The sequence below is a fragment of the Fringilla coelebs genome (genome assembly GCF_963513975.1).
Source record: "Fringilla coelebs genome assembly, chromosome: 2".
In the NCBI taxonomy this organism is placed as follows: Eukaryota; Metazoa; Chordata; class Aves; order Passeriformes; family Fringillidae; genus Fringilla; species Fringilla coelebs.
In genome coordinates, this window is record NC_140029.1 from 6,614,227 (window position 1) to 6,632,839 (window position 18,613).

At 49.4% G+C, this 18,613-nt stretch overlaps 1 protein-coding gene across 1 annotated transcript; it reads left to right on the top strand.

Annotated features, from left to right (window-relative positions):
* The first annotated feature begins 257 nt into the window (after positions 1-257).
* On the top strand, positions 258-18,025 carry DIPK2B (divergent protein kinase domain 2B). Its single transcript, XM_084226367.1, has 5 exons — positions 258-647; positions 5,442-5,706; positions 13,101-13,274; positions 15,793-16,081; positions 17,315-18,025. The coding sequence occupies exons 1-5, from the start codon at positions 406-408 to the stop codon at positions 17,653-17,655; spliced, it is 1,311 nt and encodes a 436-aa protein (XP_084082493.1). The 5' UTR covers positions 258-405; the 3' UTR covers positions 17,656-18,025.
* Positions 18,026-18,613: the final 588 nt, after the last annotated feature.

Here is an 18,613-nt window from a genome sequence, read left to right on the forward strand (position 1 = left end):
TTTTACGAAGTGTCCCACATGTGCCCTTTTCTCCAGCGACAGGATATCCTTCATTTGTCTGCACCAAGAGCAGATGAGCACTCCTTGGTGTTGTTTTCCAAGTCGGCTGATGGGAGGCCAAAGCAGCTGCAACAAGGAAAGGAAAGATAACCATGGCAACCCAAGTTATCTGCATCCTCCATGTATTTCCTTCTCCCCACCCTACAGCATATCTTTCCCACCCAAACCTCAGGCCAATAGAGCCAGTGACCAGCTGGCAGGATGGGGACTGCAGCAGTGTCTCCTGCACCCAGAGGGACTTGCTGTGTTTCGGGGCTCACCACTGCAGGCTGAAGTCACCAAAAAGAGACCGAAATCCTAGAGAGGGACAACTTGCAAACAGCAGAGAGCTCTCCACTACTGTAGATGGGGCGCTGGATATGCTGCCTTTGCTCCAGAGTTGCAGATCCATTGATGCTGCTCCTGGTTGTGGCTCTGGGCTGTAACCCTTCCACAGCAGCAGCAGCAGCAGCAGCAGCAGCAGCTTCTCCGTCTGTGCCCCACGTCAAACCCAGCTACAGTTTTGGCCGGACTTTCCTGGGACTTGATAAATGCAACGCCTGCATTGGGACATCCATATGCAAGAAGTTCTTTAAAGAGGAGATAAGGTCAGAAACTCAGCAGAGTCATTTTTAAAGCCTTCTGTGTAGTAATTTGAAAGCTGCCTGTTAGAATTTCCAAGTATTTTCATGAGCAACAATGCAAAGAGCAACTTAGCACCCAGTTGCCATTACAGCACTTAGTGTTTTAATTAATGCCTGTAAGCTGATGCTTTGTCTCTTTTCTTTTAAAGCAATGCAAACATGATCAGACTTCAGCCCTAAACTATAACTTGAAAGCAGGAGTAAAAGGCACAAATTTCTGTCTAGAGAGGAGCTCTGAAAAAAACTCAGGGCAGTGATGGGGGAAGGGAAGAGGGAAGGAAGAAATCAGCCTGTTTAGATTTACTGGAAGTATTTTATTATGAGCAACTGACTAAAGGCAAAAGGGGGTTTAGCTTTGTAGGCTCCCAACAGAGTATGTTAACTACAAACATACAAACATGCTGTATAATTTTGTACCAGGTGCAACAATGTGAATGTGCAGAATTTCACGTTTTAACTAAGATCAAAAGGTACCTAAACCTGCCTTAGGCATGAGGACTTCTGCACATGAGGTTACCCACACGCTTGAAAATAGCACGCAGCTAAATTGCTGGTACATTTTGGGGAGATTTGTGTGAGAACTTGAAGGCAGAAATTGCATCTGCCTCGCTGTTGATGAGACACACACTGTCCAAGTGGTCATTGGACCAACCCAATCATTTTTAGGCTCAAAAGCAGAGCGTATCTGATGACAGCAGGGAAAATGTTGCCACTTGAATTTGAGGAAAAAGTCAAAGGCAGTGCTTGGCAGAGGAAGGGTTTATTGGGTCTGATATGATTTATAGAGCCATATGCACTTTCTTTTATAGATATAAAAGCCTGGGGGAGAAGAAATTATTATAGTAAAATTGTATTTTTAATGCTATAATGTAAGTAGTATAGTATTAGACAAATCACCGTTTTTATCTTAAACTATCCTATAAAACGCAGCACAGTAAAACCATAATGGTTTGTCTGGGATGGACTTGGAATACCAGACATCCATCCTTCCCCTGCTGCTGGGAAAAGGCAGCTGGTGGCTGTGCTGAGCCAGAGCACTCCAGAGCACTTCCCCCAGCCCAGCCTGGATCCCCAAAATGCAGTGAGGGAGGTGCACAGGGCTGAGTGATGGGCTTCCCCCAGCCCAGCCTAGATCCCCAAAATGCAGTGAGGGAGGTGCACAGGGCTGAGTGCTGGGTTTCTCCCAGCCCAGCCTGGATCCCCAAAATGCAATGAGGGAGGTGCACAGGGCTGAGTGCTGGGCTTCTCCCAGTCCAGCCTGGATTCCTGTCCCAAAATGCAGCGTGGATTTGCAATCAGCCCAGCATGCACAGCTGGCTGACAGGCTGGTGTGGGTCTGCAGGGGACAGGGGTGCATCCAGGGCAGTGTCTGCTCTGCATTTTATTCCCTGCAGCAGGATGACACCACAGCTGCCCCGCTCACCTGCGCAGGGATTTTGGGGAGCTGCTGCCAGGTACAGAGCATCTCCCTTTTGGTTATTCCCACTTGGCCACTGGGGAGGCTGGGGCCATGCAGGTTCCCTCTGCCCTGCCAAAAATAGCAGGAGTGCCTCTGGCTGTGGGGTTCCAGCTGCACAGTGAGCTGTAGGAGAGAGGTGGTACGTGAGCCGAGGCAGGAGGGCCCCGTGCTGCCTTTCCTCCAGGGGCCGGCAGGAACGGGGTGCGGGCGTGTAGGGGGCCCCACTGGGGTCCGGGAGAGCAGAGCCACAAACATGTGGGAGCACGATGCTTCTGCCTCAGGGGACACAGAGGGGCTCCCCACGCCAGACACTTCTTTTTCTCTCCCACCAGCCTGCAGCTGGCTTCCCACACAGAAGTGATAACGCGAAGTTCTGCTGTGAGCGCTCCAGGAAGGGGAACTTAAAAATGTTCTCCTGAGCAGTCGCTCAGCTTCAGGCTTTCCTTTGCATGGGTAAAACTTTTTCTCCCACTTGATTTCTTGAAAAACTGGGATTTATTTTTCTGGCAAGTGGGAGCTGAAACTAGGGAAATTTCAGTGGTGCTTAGACTCTTTGATCCACCCTCGTACCTTTTCACGTGTTCGCAAAGGTGGATGGCACTTGGGCTTCTCTGTGCTAATTCACATTGGAACATGCTTCATTAATTCTCCATCATTTCTGGGAGCTCTGACATGCGTTCACAGAGAGAAGATGTGAGTTTTGTTCCCAGAATGGCTGGTGACTCATCTTGTGCTCTAATGTTCTATACTTCCCTTATCTTTGCCCAACTTTATCCATCTGTAATTGAGGATACCAAGCCTGTCTACCAACTGTACTGAGAGCAGAGTGCAGTGGAAGTTTTTGTAAAATACTAGATTTTCAAAATATCGCAGAACTGAGCTGACCAAAACTATTCAAAGACTTGTGCCAATGCTGGTCCTGAGCTTTGTCCAAAAATAATGGGAAAGAAGACTGAAAAAGCTGGAATGCTCCAATTAGAAAGGGGGTTTATAGGTTACTTCTTTATTTTTTTTGTTTTAAGACTTAGCCTACTTATTGAAAAAAATCTGAAATTCCAAATGCAAGCAAAATTATTTTGGCTAAAACAAAATACTTCATTTCATTCAGGAAAAAAAAGATGGAAAACTAGTTTGGATTTCTTCTGCATTTAGTTCTGGGTTGATCTAAAGTCTGTAATCTGTGACTCACTTATTTGCATAGATCTTACTGAAGGTCTTAGAGGATTTGCTGGCCCTTAGCTAAAAAGCTCTGTACGAGAGGGAGCGGTTACAGCACAACTCGGTGATGAATCTTGAAAGCATCCAGCAAATGTGCCAGGCCAGCGCTGTGCTGCCCAGAAATTATGCCAAATACAGACTTGCTGCAGCCCATGGCGGGTTCCCAGGCCAGGGTGGCTCTCCCCCCAGAGATCTGCAGAGGGAATCACTCCATCCACCCTCAAATTAATGCTCAGCCCTGGATTTCACACATCTCTGTGCTGCTTGCACACGGGAGGCAGCACTTTCCTGCTCTCTGCCTGATATGAGCTCCCCTGACCACACAAGCTTGAGTCAAGTCTCAAGGCATATTTGTGCTTAACTTAAAAAAAAAAAATAAAAAGAAAGAAAGAAAGAGAAAGCCAGCCCAGAGCCATCTCTTCCCAGTACGTGCCTGGCACGCTGTGCCTGCTTTGCAGATTAGGCACTGGGAGAGGTCCTGATGCACAACAATCACAGTGAGGCACAGCAATTATTCTCTTTTCTTTAATCCTAGCTCAAAACCAGACCAAAACCAAAACACCAACAAACCCACCAAAACAAAAAACCCAAACCCAAACAAAGTGTTTATTATCATGTCAGGTGCTTTAATTGTAGGGAATCTTCAGTTTCATAGCAGGCAAAATGCCCAAACAACTGAAATGCTGGAATTCACCAACCACACAAGGTTCCCCCCACTTCTAGTCATCCTCCATGGTAAATTTTAGAAGGAGGCACATGGCAGGAGTTGAAAGCCAAAGCAGGGGAAGCACCAGGGTTTCACCCATCCTGGGCACCTGTGCCTGCCCCAGAGCTCAGGGTCTGTGATGGGAAAGGGAGTGCTGCCTTCAGGAGGGATCAGCTGATCAGTTTCTGATTGCAGATGGTGGCTCGTGTCACTGAGTCAGTTATTTGCCTGAAATCATAGAAAATTAATCCTCTGTGCCCATTTCCCTACTGGAACTTGAAAGGAACGACCAGCTTCAGCTTTCACATTTGTTAATGTCTTGCAAGCAGTCTGAAACTCCAGCTAGGCTAATCCTGCAGGGAACCTCTTGCCTCTCCTGTTTCACTTCTGAGCTACCGGCTTTAATTTGAGGTGAGATTAAATTAGGACGCGCTTTCCTACGCGCTTGGACAAGGAGCTCAGGGCAGGAGGGCTCAGAGGCAGCGAGGGCAGGATGTTGGCCAAACCAAAGGTCAGAGTTGGGCCATTTTCCAAGAGCAGGTTACAGACACCCTCCCAGAGCAGGCACCGCGCTCCTCAGCTCCGGCGTGCGTGTGGGCAGGGCTGAGGGGGCTGCTGAAACAAAAAAAAAAATTACCCAATTACCCAGCCCATATGCTCCCCTCCTGTGCCTGTGGAGGGGGAGCAAATTAGTGCAAGATCTCCATGGCTACAGAGGCACTGCACACCCAGGGCACACACACCCTGTCCCCCCGTTACACCCTGCATCCCCATCACACCCCAAACTCTGCTGCTATCGAGGAGGTCACTCATCCTGGCTGAAAAATAGTCAGGGATGTTACAGGAGAAAATGCAGGCAGGGATGTTGGGGGAGACAGGTAGACCCCTGCACTGACAAAAGCCACCACCTCAAAACGAGAGGTCATTTTGATATTCTCAGTTACATCTGTTGTTAGGTTTTAATATCAGGAGGGTCCTTTAAAACATCAAGTACTCTTTTTTTGGGGATCATTTCTCTAGAAATAGGAAAATTTAAAAACACCAGGAATTCTTCATGAACCAAAACCTTGCAGCCCTCTCCCTTTCCTCCCTCCCTCTACCCAAAAGACCCCATTTGGGCGTTTTACCCTTCACTCCACGGCAGCATTCCCGACAAGGGATGGTATTAGAAGGACTTTTTTACCAAAGCACATTTCTTTAGCTGATGGTTTCAGCCTGCCCACCCTGGGGCCACCCAGCCAGGGTGACCCAGCCTTTGCCAGGCAGCGGCAGGAATCCCCAGGGGCCGGCCTGGAGGAGCAGCTCAGCGGGGCGGGCGCTGTGTCCGTGCGGCTTTTAACGCGCTCTCCGTGGGGCTCTCGTTTTGGTTTGGCAGGTTTGACACCTGGCTTTCTTCTCATTTAAAGCTGCCCCCCAGCTCCCTGCTCAGCTACTCGGGCAACTACACGGACGATGCCAAGAGCTGGCGGCTGGTGGACATCACCCGCCTGACCTCCAAGTACCAGCACGACCGGGCGGACAAGCGCATCTGCACCTCCCTGCTCAGGACCAAGAGCTGCAGCCTGGAGCGCGCCCTGCGCCGCACCCAGCGCTTCCAGAAGTGGCTGCGGGCCAAGCGCCTCACGCCCGACCTGGTGCAGGTCTGTCCCGGGGCTCTGGTGCCCTCCACGGCTGGGGGAGCACGGGGCAGAGCGGCCCCCGTGGGGCTGAGGGTCTGGGGGGATGTGGTTGTACCCCCTGGGTGGAGGGGGGGATTGGGGGGTGGCAGGTGCTCAGCTGGGTCAGTGACAGTGGGGCAGCCTTGTGTGCCCCCAGCCAAGCCCCCCAGCCAAAGGGGAGAGGCAGAATGATGCCCTGGTGGGAGGAAAAGGGCTGCAGCTGAAGGCCAAGCCCTGCCAGCCATAGGTCATGCCATGGCACAGCCTGTGCAGGGCTGGGATGGGCTTGGCCCCAGCACCAACCTGGCTCCTCGTGCAGGTTGAAGCTGAAGTCCTGTGCAAGGCCATAGCACCAGGTGGCTTCAGGCACGGGGGTAACAACAGGCTGTGCACACAAATGTGGGAGAGACACAGCGGGGAGATTAGTGCTGGTTTTTTTCTAGTTTCCATCATGTCTCAGCATTGTGGGGTTTTGGGGTTTTTTTTCATCATAGATTTGTACCCACAAGGGCAGCCAGTGCCTTGAAAGCGATTTTGCTTTGGGCCAGGGGCCAAGTCAGTGTGGGTCTCTCTTGCTTGCGGCTGGCAGGATGAGAGGCATGGGCAGTCAGAGCCAAAGCCTCGATTACTCATTCTCCTGCCATCCACAGCAAATGACCTCAGGCACAAGGAAGCACGCTGCCCTTTCTCCCACAGTCCTGGGGTGTCACAGGTGAAGCCAGGACAGGAGCACGGTGAGTGGGGTCACACCACCAGGTAAATGGGCAGCCACAGCACAGGGCATCCCCCTCACCCCAGCCAAACCACACAAAACATCACAATAACCCCTGGAAAGGGCAGGGGCCGGGTGGGGGTTGGATATGCACTGAACAAGACCTGGGAGACAAAGGATTCCTCTGGTACTTCTTCCCATTCCAAGAGAGAAGTGACTGACAAAGTGACTTCATTTATATTTCTATGCAGGCAGCTGCTTGCTGCATCCACTCAGCTTTGGTGAGTGCTAAAGCCATGCTGCTTTCGTTCTTCCTCCACTGTCACCCTGTGGAGCAGCACACCTCAGGAGGGAGAGGCAGGGAGGGATACACGGGTCTGCCCCAAAAAGGACTCACCCAAATCAGTGGCAGACCAGCACAGCAGGTCACCCTGGAGTCAGTGCCCTCCACACCTGACAGGGAAAAGATTTTTGGGGCAAAGCTACGCTGTACTTTGTTCAGTAACCTCGGGAGAGGCACTAGAGAGAGGGGATGGTGTATCACTCCCACTCAGAGCATCCCTCACCTGAGCTCGTGGGCAGGGACACCTCCTGGGGCTGGCAGGCAGCCCAGCACCTGCTGGCCACCGCTGCTGCCCCAGGCAGCACTGCAGGGCTGCAGGAGGGCAGGCTGGGCTGCCAGGTCCTCCAGCCTTGCTGGAGTGCCCCAGGGGCTTGTGCCAAACTGGGCTGAGGGAAAGGGAAGGAATCGAGAGCTCCAAACTTCAATTTGCTGAGCTGGGTGAAAAAGTAACTGGAGAAATGTGGCTCTGTGGTGTCTCAGACCTGCTGCAAAGCTAAATCATCAGCTGAGCCCAAATCCTTCTCCTTAAAAGGCTCTTCATGTGCTACAGTTTTGCCTACCCTGTGCTGTCGGAGCCTGAAATGCCAGCTGAGCTGGCAGGCCTGCACACAGGGGCGCACACACATCTATGGGTGCACATGTGCACACACAGCACCACCAGGGACCCTGGCTGGGCCACCCTGCCCTTGCACCTATCCAGTTTCTCCCAGGAATTTCCCTGTGCAGGGGAATTCTCAGCAGCAGTGGAGAGCTGAGCTGATGCCAGCTCCAGGGCACCTCTGAAGTCAGCTCAGAGCCAGCCTGGGGGGACGTGCCCAGTGACAAACTCCCAGGGACATTTCATCAACCCCTGCAGCTCTGTGGTTGGAAAGGGCAGGGGAGGCTGCAGGGAGGCCCAGAACTTTGCACATCACCCTCGGGATTTCTCTGCTCATGTTTTCATGGTCCTTTGGTTCTGTAAATCAATCAGAGACACAAAAATTGGAATTTAAACCCCTTCTAACATCACATAGATTTGAATACGCAGATAAATATCGTGATCCAGAGACCCTGGAACCCACTTCCCCATCACCAAATTTCAGCAGCAATCACTTTTTAAGATCAGGCATGGGCAAATGGCTTCTGCTCTCACAGTGGTCTTAATTACACACAGCCAGTGGCAGCAACGTTTCAGTCAAACTGTGTGTGTGAGTCTGTGTGTGAGACCCCATCCCAGCCCCGCTGTGGGGGCCACCACAGGTCACAGTCTGACCTCCCCAGTCCCCCCAGCCCCACAGGGATGGGGATCCCCTTCCTCCCTGGCCATCCCAGGGAGGTTATTGGCACCCCAGCAGGGCTTGGAGAGGGGTTTTGGGGCTCCCATGTCTCTGCAAATAAAGAACTGCTCTTATGGCTGTTCTCCTGCTCTGCCTCTTCTCAGAGGTGTAACAGAGCACCTCTCCCAAGGGCTGACAGGATGCCCAGCCTGTTCCACAGAGCTGCAGTCACACAGCAGTGCTTGTTCTCCCTTCCCCGCAGTTCATCCTCTATAGCAGCGCTGGGGAAAGCTAATGGGCCCAGGTAATTTTGTCTGATAGACAGAGCACCATGACAAACCACAACATGCTTGAATCAGAATGACAGACCATGAAGTGATGTTTTTCCACTTTACACTGCCTGCCCTGCCTGACCCAGCCATCAGCTGAGCCGCCTGCCACAGCGATTATTTCACCAGCCACGAGGAAAATCTTTATTGGATGCAGCAAAGTCTTCAGTCTTAAAATCCAGCCTGCCTCAGAGATGAGCAGGATTTAGCTGGGGCTCAGCCTGATCTGCAGCCCCAGACACCAGGGGCTTCACCAGGAGCTCATCACCTCAAACCACTCTGGGTGCTTTCCTGCTGAGGGGGCTACAAAGCAGGCTGGTTTCAGCACAGGTCACCCACAGGGAAAATTTACAGCCCTGCCTACAAAGCACAGCCTGGAAGATGCTGAAGGCAGAGGGAGGAAAGCAGTACCAAAGTGAAAATCCAGCATTTGCAGATGGATTCTCTAGGATGGACTGTTGGAGACTACTGACCAACAACTACTGACCAACAAATACTGACCAGCAACTACTGACCAACAACTACTGACCAGCAACTACTGACCAACAACTACTGACCAGCAACTACTGACCAACAACTACTGACCAACAACTACTGACCAACAACTACTGACCAACAACTACTGACCAGCAACTACTGACCAACAACTATTGACCAGCAACTACTGACCAGGAACTATTGACCAAGAACTACTGACCAGCAACTACTGACCAGCAACTACTGACCAGCAACTACTGACCAACAAATACTGACCAACAACTACTGACCAGCAACTACTGACCAGTGACTACTGACCAACAACTACTGACCAGCAACTACTGACCAGGAACTATTGACCAAGAACTACTGACCAGCAACTACTGACCAGCAACTACTGACCAGCAACTACTGACCAACAAATACTGACCAACAACTACTGACCAACAACTACTGACCAGCAACTACTGACCAGGAACTATTGACCAAGAACTACTGACCAGCAACTACTGACCAGCAACTACTGACCAGCAACTACTGACCAACAAATACTGACCAACAACTACTGACCAACAACTACTGACCAGCAACTACTGACCAACAACTACTGACCAGCAACTACTGACCAGTGACTACTGACCAGTGACTACTGACCAACAACTACTGACCAACAACTACTGGCCAGCAACTACTGACCAACAACTACTGACCAACAACTACTGACCAGTGACTACTGACCAACAACTACTGACCAACAACTACTGACCAGTGACTACTGACCAACAACTACTGACCAACAACTACTGACCAACAACTACTGACCAACAACTACTGACCAACAACTACTGACCAGGAACTACTGACCAACAACTACTGACCAGCAGCTGCTGACCAGCAGCTCATCCTGCCCACAGGATGCACCAGCACCCTGGTTAAGAGTCCAGTCCACATCTCTTCTTGCTGCACAGAGTCAGCAGCTCACTCACAAATCCATCCTAGGGAAGGATGGGAACTTTGGGGCTCCCAGAGCCACCTCCTAGACCTGCCACCTCTTGGACCCATTACCTTGTCATCAGAGACTTCCACAAACCTGCTGACAGTGGGGATAAGTTTCTCAGGGCATTCTAACCTTCTTTCTTCTGAGAGTTAAGGAAACCCTTGGATTATCATATCACCAGGAGCTGTAGGTTCTTTGACACTTATATCCAAGGGTTTCCTCCTGGAACCCATCCTAGACCTGGTAGTTTGGTGAAGCAGTTCATGGGCAGGAGGCAGCTGTGCTCCTGGCCTGGGCCATCTCTTCTTGGGCTGTCTGAAAAGAAAACAGAGCAAGAAGTTGTCTTCCACAAGTTGTCTTTCCATCCAAGTGAATTCTGGGCGTGTCTGTGCTACATATGCATAAACTCATGGAGTTTAAAATGGATCCTGTACTGTGAAATAGGGTTTGAGAACTCTCAGCTGAGTGGAGGTAGGCTTTGCAGGAACCACTCACTATCAGATATAGAAGTGTGGCTACTTAATCGAAGTAAATAAGAAGCTTTCCACATCAATCACAAACAATACATCAGGCTGTCTGTCAGGTCTTATTCTCTGGGGGGATAAGTCACTGCAAAGGACTTAAGATATTCTCAGATAAATCTCTATCTCCAGTGTTTCGAGTGTGTGTTCCTCACATCTTCCAATGACAGTTCTTGTCTGACAGTTTTACAATTCCAGCTCCTTTTCTGCTGCAGAGATGTTTCCATCAGCCTGCAGGAAGGTGAGGCCCCTCTCCACTGAAACAATCAAGCAGGTGCTGAGCTTTATGCTGCTGACTGTCTCTGCTGAAATCAAAAGGCCCCATTGCCCAGTTTTTATGGGTTGGGGCTTCATTAAACTGTAGGAAGCTGCACCCATGTTTGATGCAAAGGTGTCAGCACCCAGCCCTGCTCCTCTGCTTCCACACCTCCATGGAACAGTTCCTCAGGGAACAGCAGCCATCAGCACCATGGGCAGCATGTTCCCACATTTATGTTAAGAGGATGAGCTCTGACCTCAGAAAAACCCTAATTACACCATCCATGCCTTCACTGCCACTGTGATTGATGCTCCCTCTGTGCACTCTCCAGGGCCTCACCTTTTGCATTGCAGACTCCTGGAAGCAGCAAGGCTTTCTAACTTTGGCTGCAAATATTTGCATACACATGGAGCTGCAATAGACTTTCTCCACCGTTTGTCTCTTACTTTACACCGCTCATTACACCGTTCTGCTCATTTTCTATCACTTCTCCTCCAAAGGGAAAGTGACAGAGTCAGCCACAATGTTCCTGCAAGTGCCATCCCTCCCCCTGCACCTCTTCTATGGCTTTACACAATTAATTGAGAAAAAATTTTCCTCATAAGGCTACACCAGAGGAGCGTCTGAAGACTTGCAACAGGAACTGAGTAGAATTATTTTTGGCAAATGTTTTTTTTTGGGGGGGAAAGAAAGGTTTTTCAGTTTTCATGAAACAACATTTCAGTTGTGGTTGACTTTCTCAGGTAGTTTTGATCAGCTATTGGCATTTTCAACTTTTTTTGTGCAACTGATGGCCAAGGAAGGAGTGGCTGGAATCTCACTGAGGCCAGCGGGGATGCAGAGATGTGGGACATCCAATTCCCCCTTTCCTCCTCCAGCTGGGAAAGCGTCCTCCTCATCCTTTCCATGTCCCTTTATTTCTTTGTCACGTCTGGGTAGTTCAGTGCTCTGTGCCAAATGAACAGCTCGCACAGGAGGGGCTGGGAAGGACCAACCTCAGAGCTGCCACGTGACCTGGGGAGATGCTGCGTCCCAGCTTTGCTCTCAGCATGAAGGATGGCAGGGAGCAACCTGAGCTCCACCTCCCTTCCCCCTGAAGCACATCTCCCAGCCATCAGATTATAAACAGAAGGCAAAAGGGAAAATTTGGCAAATGGAATAATTTTTAATAAAGAGGCTTAAAAAAAACCTGATTCCCTTCCCCAGCAGAGGCATGTCAGGGCAGTGATTCTGTGCCACTGTGGGCAACCCTCCATATATAAACTCTCCTTGGCTGTTAAGGAAGACTAACTGAAAAATAAAAAAAGGCTATTTTTGACTAAGAAGGTATAATTTTCTATGCCATTAATCCCAGCCATAGATTGCTCATGCAATTTTACAAGCCAAACCTCCAAACCTGAAGGGTGAAATACGGTGATAATTGACTCCATTAGCCCAACAGTTCTCTATTTGTTGCTGGTATTTACAAAAAATAAACACAGGCTATTTGGTTTTGATAGTTAATGCATGAGTTTATCAGAGAGAGAACATATCCTGTGCTTACACTCACATATAATGTTTATTTACATTTTTAAAGCATGTTTACTGACCTTGGCAAATAGTATTTCCAAGAAAGCTGCTCTCAGGTTAAGCAAATAACGAAGTGATCTGAAGATTATTTAACGAGGGAAGTGACTCACTGTCGTAACAACTGGAGGGCCTCCACCAGGAATGCCAGGGCTGGAAACCCAGGCAGAGGGAAGAGTCCCATGTTGTGGAGTGATGTGGCGTTGTGCAGCTGGGGAAACATGAGATTTGCAGTGCCCAGGAGCACATTGCTCTCGGAGTCTCTGCAGTCAGGATGACCCCTAGGTGTGTCACAGAGTCTCTTTTGCCAGCCCAGCAACCGAAGAAGGAGTCAGGATTCTTCTGTTCTGGTTCTCAAGGTTGTTTATTTTCTGTTGTCTCTAACATTCTTTCCCTGGCCTGCTGAGGTCCATTCAGCAGGTCAGTCCATGGCACACTGCCCGCCTTCAGGGCAGTGTTGTCTTTTTATACTAAGAACTACCTGTACTTTATTTACAATCATTTTCCAATACCTATCACCTATGTTAGACAGTCTGTCTCTAAACCAATCCAAAAGTGCCACCATCACCCAGAAGATGGAGGACAAGAAGAAAAAGGAGAAAGAAGGACAAGGCACACCCAGATTCCTTCATCTTGGACTTTGAACCCCCATTCTAAAAACCCCACAATTCTACACTTTCACCCTGTGATAAATTCACTAACATTGGCTTGTAACTCCTGGCACAAAGTTGGTAATTGTTTTTTCCAAGGGCTAAAATCAAAGGCACAGGTGTCTTTGACTTCGTGCCAAGGTCTCCGAGCCCCCTGTCGCGGTCTCGAGTCCTCCAGGGCAGCCAGAGGAATTCCCTGGGTTCCAACACCTGGCAGTGTCTGGGGCTGGAATCAGACATCCCTGCTGGGTTTTCCCCTCTCCCAGGGCCTGTCCAGCCCCTTGCTGCGCTGCCCATCCCAGCGGCTCCTGGACAGGATCGTGCGGCGCTACGCCGAGGTGCCGGATGCCGGCAGCATCTACATGGATCACCTCACCGACAGGGACAAGCTGCGCCTGCTGTACACCCTGGCAGTGAACTCACACCCCATCCTCTTACAGGTACGTGCCAGCCTGCCCCAGCTCGAAACACTCCCTCACACACATGACATGTGTGCCAGCCCTGGCTCTTGTCAGGTGTGCTTCTTCCCTGGGGCTGGGGGGTTGAAGCCAGGCAGGCTCATGAGGTGCTCCCTGCATCAGTCTGTGAGGCTGGGGAGAGACAGGGAACCCCAGGTGTGTAATTGCACTAGAGTGCTGTGAAATCCAGGGTTTTACACATCCCCAGCGCTTCAAAGTGTTAGGTTTGCATTGATAATGGATTACATAGAATCACAGCCTGTTTCTGGAAGAGAAAGAACATGATTTCCCATGCTCCACGTGCCAGTGCTGTGTTCTCCACCTGCCTGCTGCTGGAAACTGGCTCTGGGTTTCACACCTCTGGGTTTGAAGGTGGTGACCTTCCCCTGGACCCCTTCTGACCTGCCTGGCATGCAGCTCCTCTCTTTCCTTATGTGTCCAAGGGAGGATCCTCACCTTACCCCATCACACCTTTACTCCTCACTGGACTGGTTCCTGCAACCCTTCATGATTCCATGAAGAAAAGATGGCAGTGGCAGCATCGTCCATCTCTGCACTCAGCAGCTCACAGAGCTCTGCATGGTCCCAGGGAGGGGGAATGGTACTCTGGGGGGCTCCTGGGGGTCACTCAGCCACCCCAGTTATGGCTCACTGGGACAGGAAGCTGTGGCCCTTAGCACTCTGAAGACATGGGAACACAACTTGAAGAGATGAGAAAAACATGCCAAAGAGAAGAAGCTAGATTTTAACACAGTTGCCCAGAATGCCTTCATAGCAGAGTGGAGAAGTAACCTTAAACATGAAACTGGGTGAGTTCACAATGGCTTGGCAGGGTCTGAGGTGCTGGGGACACAGATGAGCTTTAATGCAAATGACAGAAAGCTTTGTGCTGGCATAGCTCAGCAGTCACACAGTTTGGCACGAGCTGCAGGGATGCAGGGAGCCCAGCTCAGGTGTCTCCACTGGAGCAAACACCCACCACTTCTGCCCCTGAGACTGCAAAGTCTCTTATAAATGAGCCTGGCAGTTCTCACCAATTAGCAAAAACTGCTTTAGCCTTACCTCAACTCCAAGCTGTGACTTCATCTGTTCAGTGCTCATGAGGGACCCATCAAAGACACCTAAATTTAGCTGTTCTGTGGCTAAAATTTTCATGAATCTGAAAGCTATTATTATCTTGGACTTTCCACTTAGTCTCTCTTACAGAATAAGTCTCGAAATACCAGATTCTTCCTCTGTTACAAAAAAGAACCATAAGAAAAAGAAAAAAGCATCCTAACTCCTCCAGGATGGGGCAGTAAGTTGGATGGGTGAGGAAGGATTGCAGGGTGATTTAAGAACCAAACCACAACCTCTCAGAATCTCTGCTTGTCAGACTGACCCTGAGATAGGTACAAGCTCCTTTTTCCCATCCCGGCCGTCGAAGAAGGAGTCAGGATGTTTCTGTTCTCGTTCTCAAGGTTTTTTATTGTTTCTTATCTATAACATTCTTTCTCCAACCCGCCACAGGTCTGCCTGGCAGGTCAGGCTGAGGCACACTCAGCTGAGGCTGTGGTATCTTTTATACTAAAAACGTGTACATTATTTACCATAACTTCCCAATACCTATCACCTGTGTTAGACAGTGAGCTTCTACTCTAAACCAATCTAAAAGTGCCACCATCACCCAGAAGATGGAGGTCAAGAAGAAGGAAAAAGGACAAGGCATGCCCAAATTCCTCCATATTGGGACCCCAAGCCTCCATTCTAAAAACCTCAAAAATCTATTTTTCACCTTGTGATAAATTTATCATTCTACTATTCTACTTAAACTATCTTCTACTTAAACTATCTATCTACTACTTAAACTATCTACTCACTATCATTCTACTTAAACTTTCTTGACTTGTAATTCTTCATATAAAGGTTGGTAGTTGCTTTTTCTAAGGGCTAAATCAAAGGCACAGGGGTCTTGGGCTCTGTGCCAAGGTCTCTGAGCCCCTTGGCAGGGTCTCGAGCACCATCACCCAGAAGTGCCACCATCACCCAGAAGATGGAGGCTAGTAAGAAGAAGGAAAAAAGGAAAAGGACAAGGCATGCCTGAATTCCTCCATATTGGGACCCCTAGTCTCCATTCTAAAAACCTCAAAAATCTATTTTTCACCCTGTGATAAATTTATCATTCTACTATTCTACTTAAACTATGTTCTACTTAAACTATCTATCTACTACTTAAGCTATCTATCTACTGACTATCATTCTACTTAAACTTTCTTGACTTGTAATTCTTCATATACAGGTTGGTAATTGTTTTTTCTAAGGGCTAAATCATAGGCACAGGGGTCTTGGGCTCCGTGCCAAGGTCTCTGAGCCCCTTGGCAGGGTCTCGAGCCCTCCAGGGCAGCCAGAGGAATTTCCTGGGTTCCGACAACAACCCTGCTGCGGAAAGGGCACTCTGAGAGGGAGGTGGCTCCATAAACAGAGGCAGGGGTAATCCCCCCGTTGCTGCTCTTGCCCACAGATCTTCCCTGACGTGGAGGGCTGGCCCTTCCCGCGGTACCTGGGCTCCTGCGGGCGCCTGCTGGTCAGCGCCAGCACCCGGCCCCTGCGCGACTTCTTCGGCGCGGCGCCCGAGGTGGCCGCGGACCTGGCCCTGCAGCTGCTGGCCGTGCTGCGCTCCATGGCCACCAACGACCTCAACTACTTCTTCTACTTCACCCACGTGGACGCTGGCACCTTCGGCGTGTTCAGCAACGGGCATCTGTTCATCCGGGATGCCAGCACGCTGGGCATCATCGACAGGGAGGAAGGTACGCAGCGGGATCCTGGCCACGCGTCTGTCACGGCAGGGCTCGGGAGGCAGGGCAGACAAATCTTTCCCCTTCTGCCCTTGGCTCTACTGCTGCCTTTTTTTTTAATGTTTTTTGTGGTTTTGGTGGGTTTATTTTGTTTGGTTTTGGGGTTGGTTTTTTTTTTGGTTGGTTTTTATTTGGTTTTTATTTAATTAACCAAACACCCCTTACTAAATTAAATGATGAGAAGTTCACGGAGAGACTCGCCATCAGCAGCTCCTGCCATCCTGGCTCTGAGTCGGGGAGGTGACGGGTGTTGTGTTTGTGCAGTCGGTGCTTTGGTGGCCACTCTGCAGCTGGCAGCAGCTTTCAGAGTGCACGGTGTGCCCAATGCTCCCATTTGAAGCCTTCCTTTTCAAACTTTTGCCACACAAATGTCAATATTTGCCAGCAGAAATTTTGTCATTTTGTTTGGTCTCAGTAGTGGGTCAAATTAGATCATTTTTACATGCATTTATCACATTGAATAATAATGGTTATTATTATTTATAACAATATATATTATTGTTATATATATATTTTTATAACAAATATGTCTTTTAATAACAAAATGTCCCTTTTTCTCACTTTTACATAAAATCAAGCGTTAGTATTCAACTTTTACAGGTTACATTGGTCTACTCCTTCAAGTAGAGCTAGTCAAAGACTATTCATCCAATAATTTAACAGTTTCATGTTGAATATTCAGATTTTCAAAAGGTTTTTCCTCAGCTCACACATTCAGCTGAGTATTCAGAATATTCAGAAGCAGCTGTCAGAAAATTTTCCACTGGATTTCCTTTTCTTATCCCAGAAGCTACGACTGTTAACTTGACTTCAGCTAGATGAGCTGTTGTTGCAATGTAATGATTTTGGTTAACATGGAAAAAATTACAGGTCTGGCTATTTGTGGTAGCTTTTTGTAGGAGCTCCACATTTTAGATTTGTACTCCAATTCTCTTTTTTTTTCTGCATCAGCTTGACTCGACAGACTCATCTCCAGTTCCTCTGACAGGCAGTTCTGAAGAGCTCTGTCATTCAGAAAAATATACATATTTCAAAAGCAAGAAAATTGGCACACACACAGCTTCAGCACCGGGTAATCTGCAGGGAAAGGTGGACACATCCTTGAGCCACGTTAACACAGACATCTCTGACTGTCCAGCAGCTCACTGTTACGTTTCTAACAAGCAGTTTAATTGTCCCCACCAGGGAGCCAGCTGACCGACGGCCAACAGGAGTATAGAGACATCTTCAGCTGCCTGACCGTGGACTGCCAGTCTGCCTTCGTGTCCTGCGACTCCATCAGGGACAAGCACAGCCTGGTCATGGTGTGTCAGGACCTCCTCCCGAAGCTGCTGTCGGGGAAGTTCCTGCCCCCCGTGCAGGAGAGCATCGACGCCTTCCTGCAGCGCTGCGCCCGCGGCCTCGGTGACGGCGGCACGGCCGGCGAGGCCATGGCGGAGCTGGCCGGGATCCTGAAACCTCTGCGCTCCTGCGACTCCCGCTTCGCCTACCGCTACCCTGACTGCAGATACAGCGACAAATACTGACCCTGGAGCTGTGCCCCGCAGCCACTGGGGCAGTGTGGGGAGAGGGAAGGGGCCAGGGTGGCTCCTGGAAAGAGCTGCCCCAAATCCGGGGCGTTCTTGGTGTAAGAGGGAGCAGAGCGCACGTGGGGTTTGTTATTCATCTCCCAGAGATGCATTTGTGACATGGGATATAGACATGGTGCATGGTTTAGACATGGTTTATGGGTTATGAACATTGTCATGACTGACAAGGGGCCACAGGATTAATAAATCTCACTCACGTGTTTTGGCCTTGCAAGAGTTTGCCATGCCATTTGTTGGAAAGCAAGGCAGGATGCTCACAACCAGCTAGAGAGAGGATCTTTACTGCCAAGAAACCCTTTCTGAGGGAGATGATATATGAATAATATGGGATGGATGGATGGATGGATGGATGGATGGATGGATGGATGGATGGATGGATGGATGGATGGATGGATAATGGATGGATGGATGGATGGATGGATGGATGGATGGATGGATGGATGGATGGATGGATGGAGGGATGGATGGATGGAGGGATGGATGGGTGGATGGATGGGTGGATGGATGGATAGAGGGATGGATGGATGGATGGATGGATGGGTGGATGGATGGGTGGATGGGTGGATGGATGCATGCATGCATGAATGCATTTAAGAGTTTGCCTGTGGCTATTTTTAATGTGCTCAGAATCACAGACAAATGGAACTACCAGATCAGTTCTGTACCATCACCCATCACAGCTCACTTTTATAAAACATTTTATTCCTTTGGTGACAGAACAGAAAGACACAATCAAAAGCATTAAAAAGCTGAAAGGTTCCATGTCTCTTGAGACTTAATTTCTCCAATACTCAAATTGCTTCTAGTCTTTCCCAAGTCAATGGACAGTAATCAGAGACTATAACAAGACTTTGGTTTAAGGTGAGAAAAGAAACTCCAGCTCTGGGATGGGATT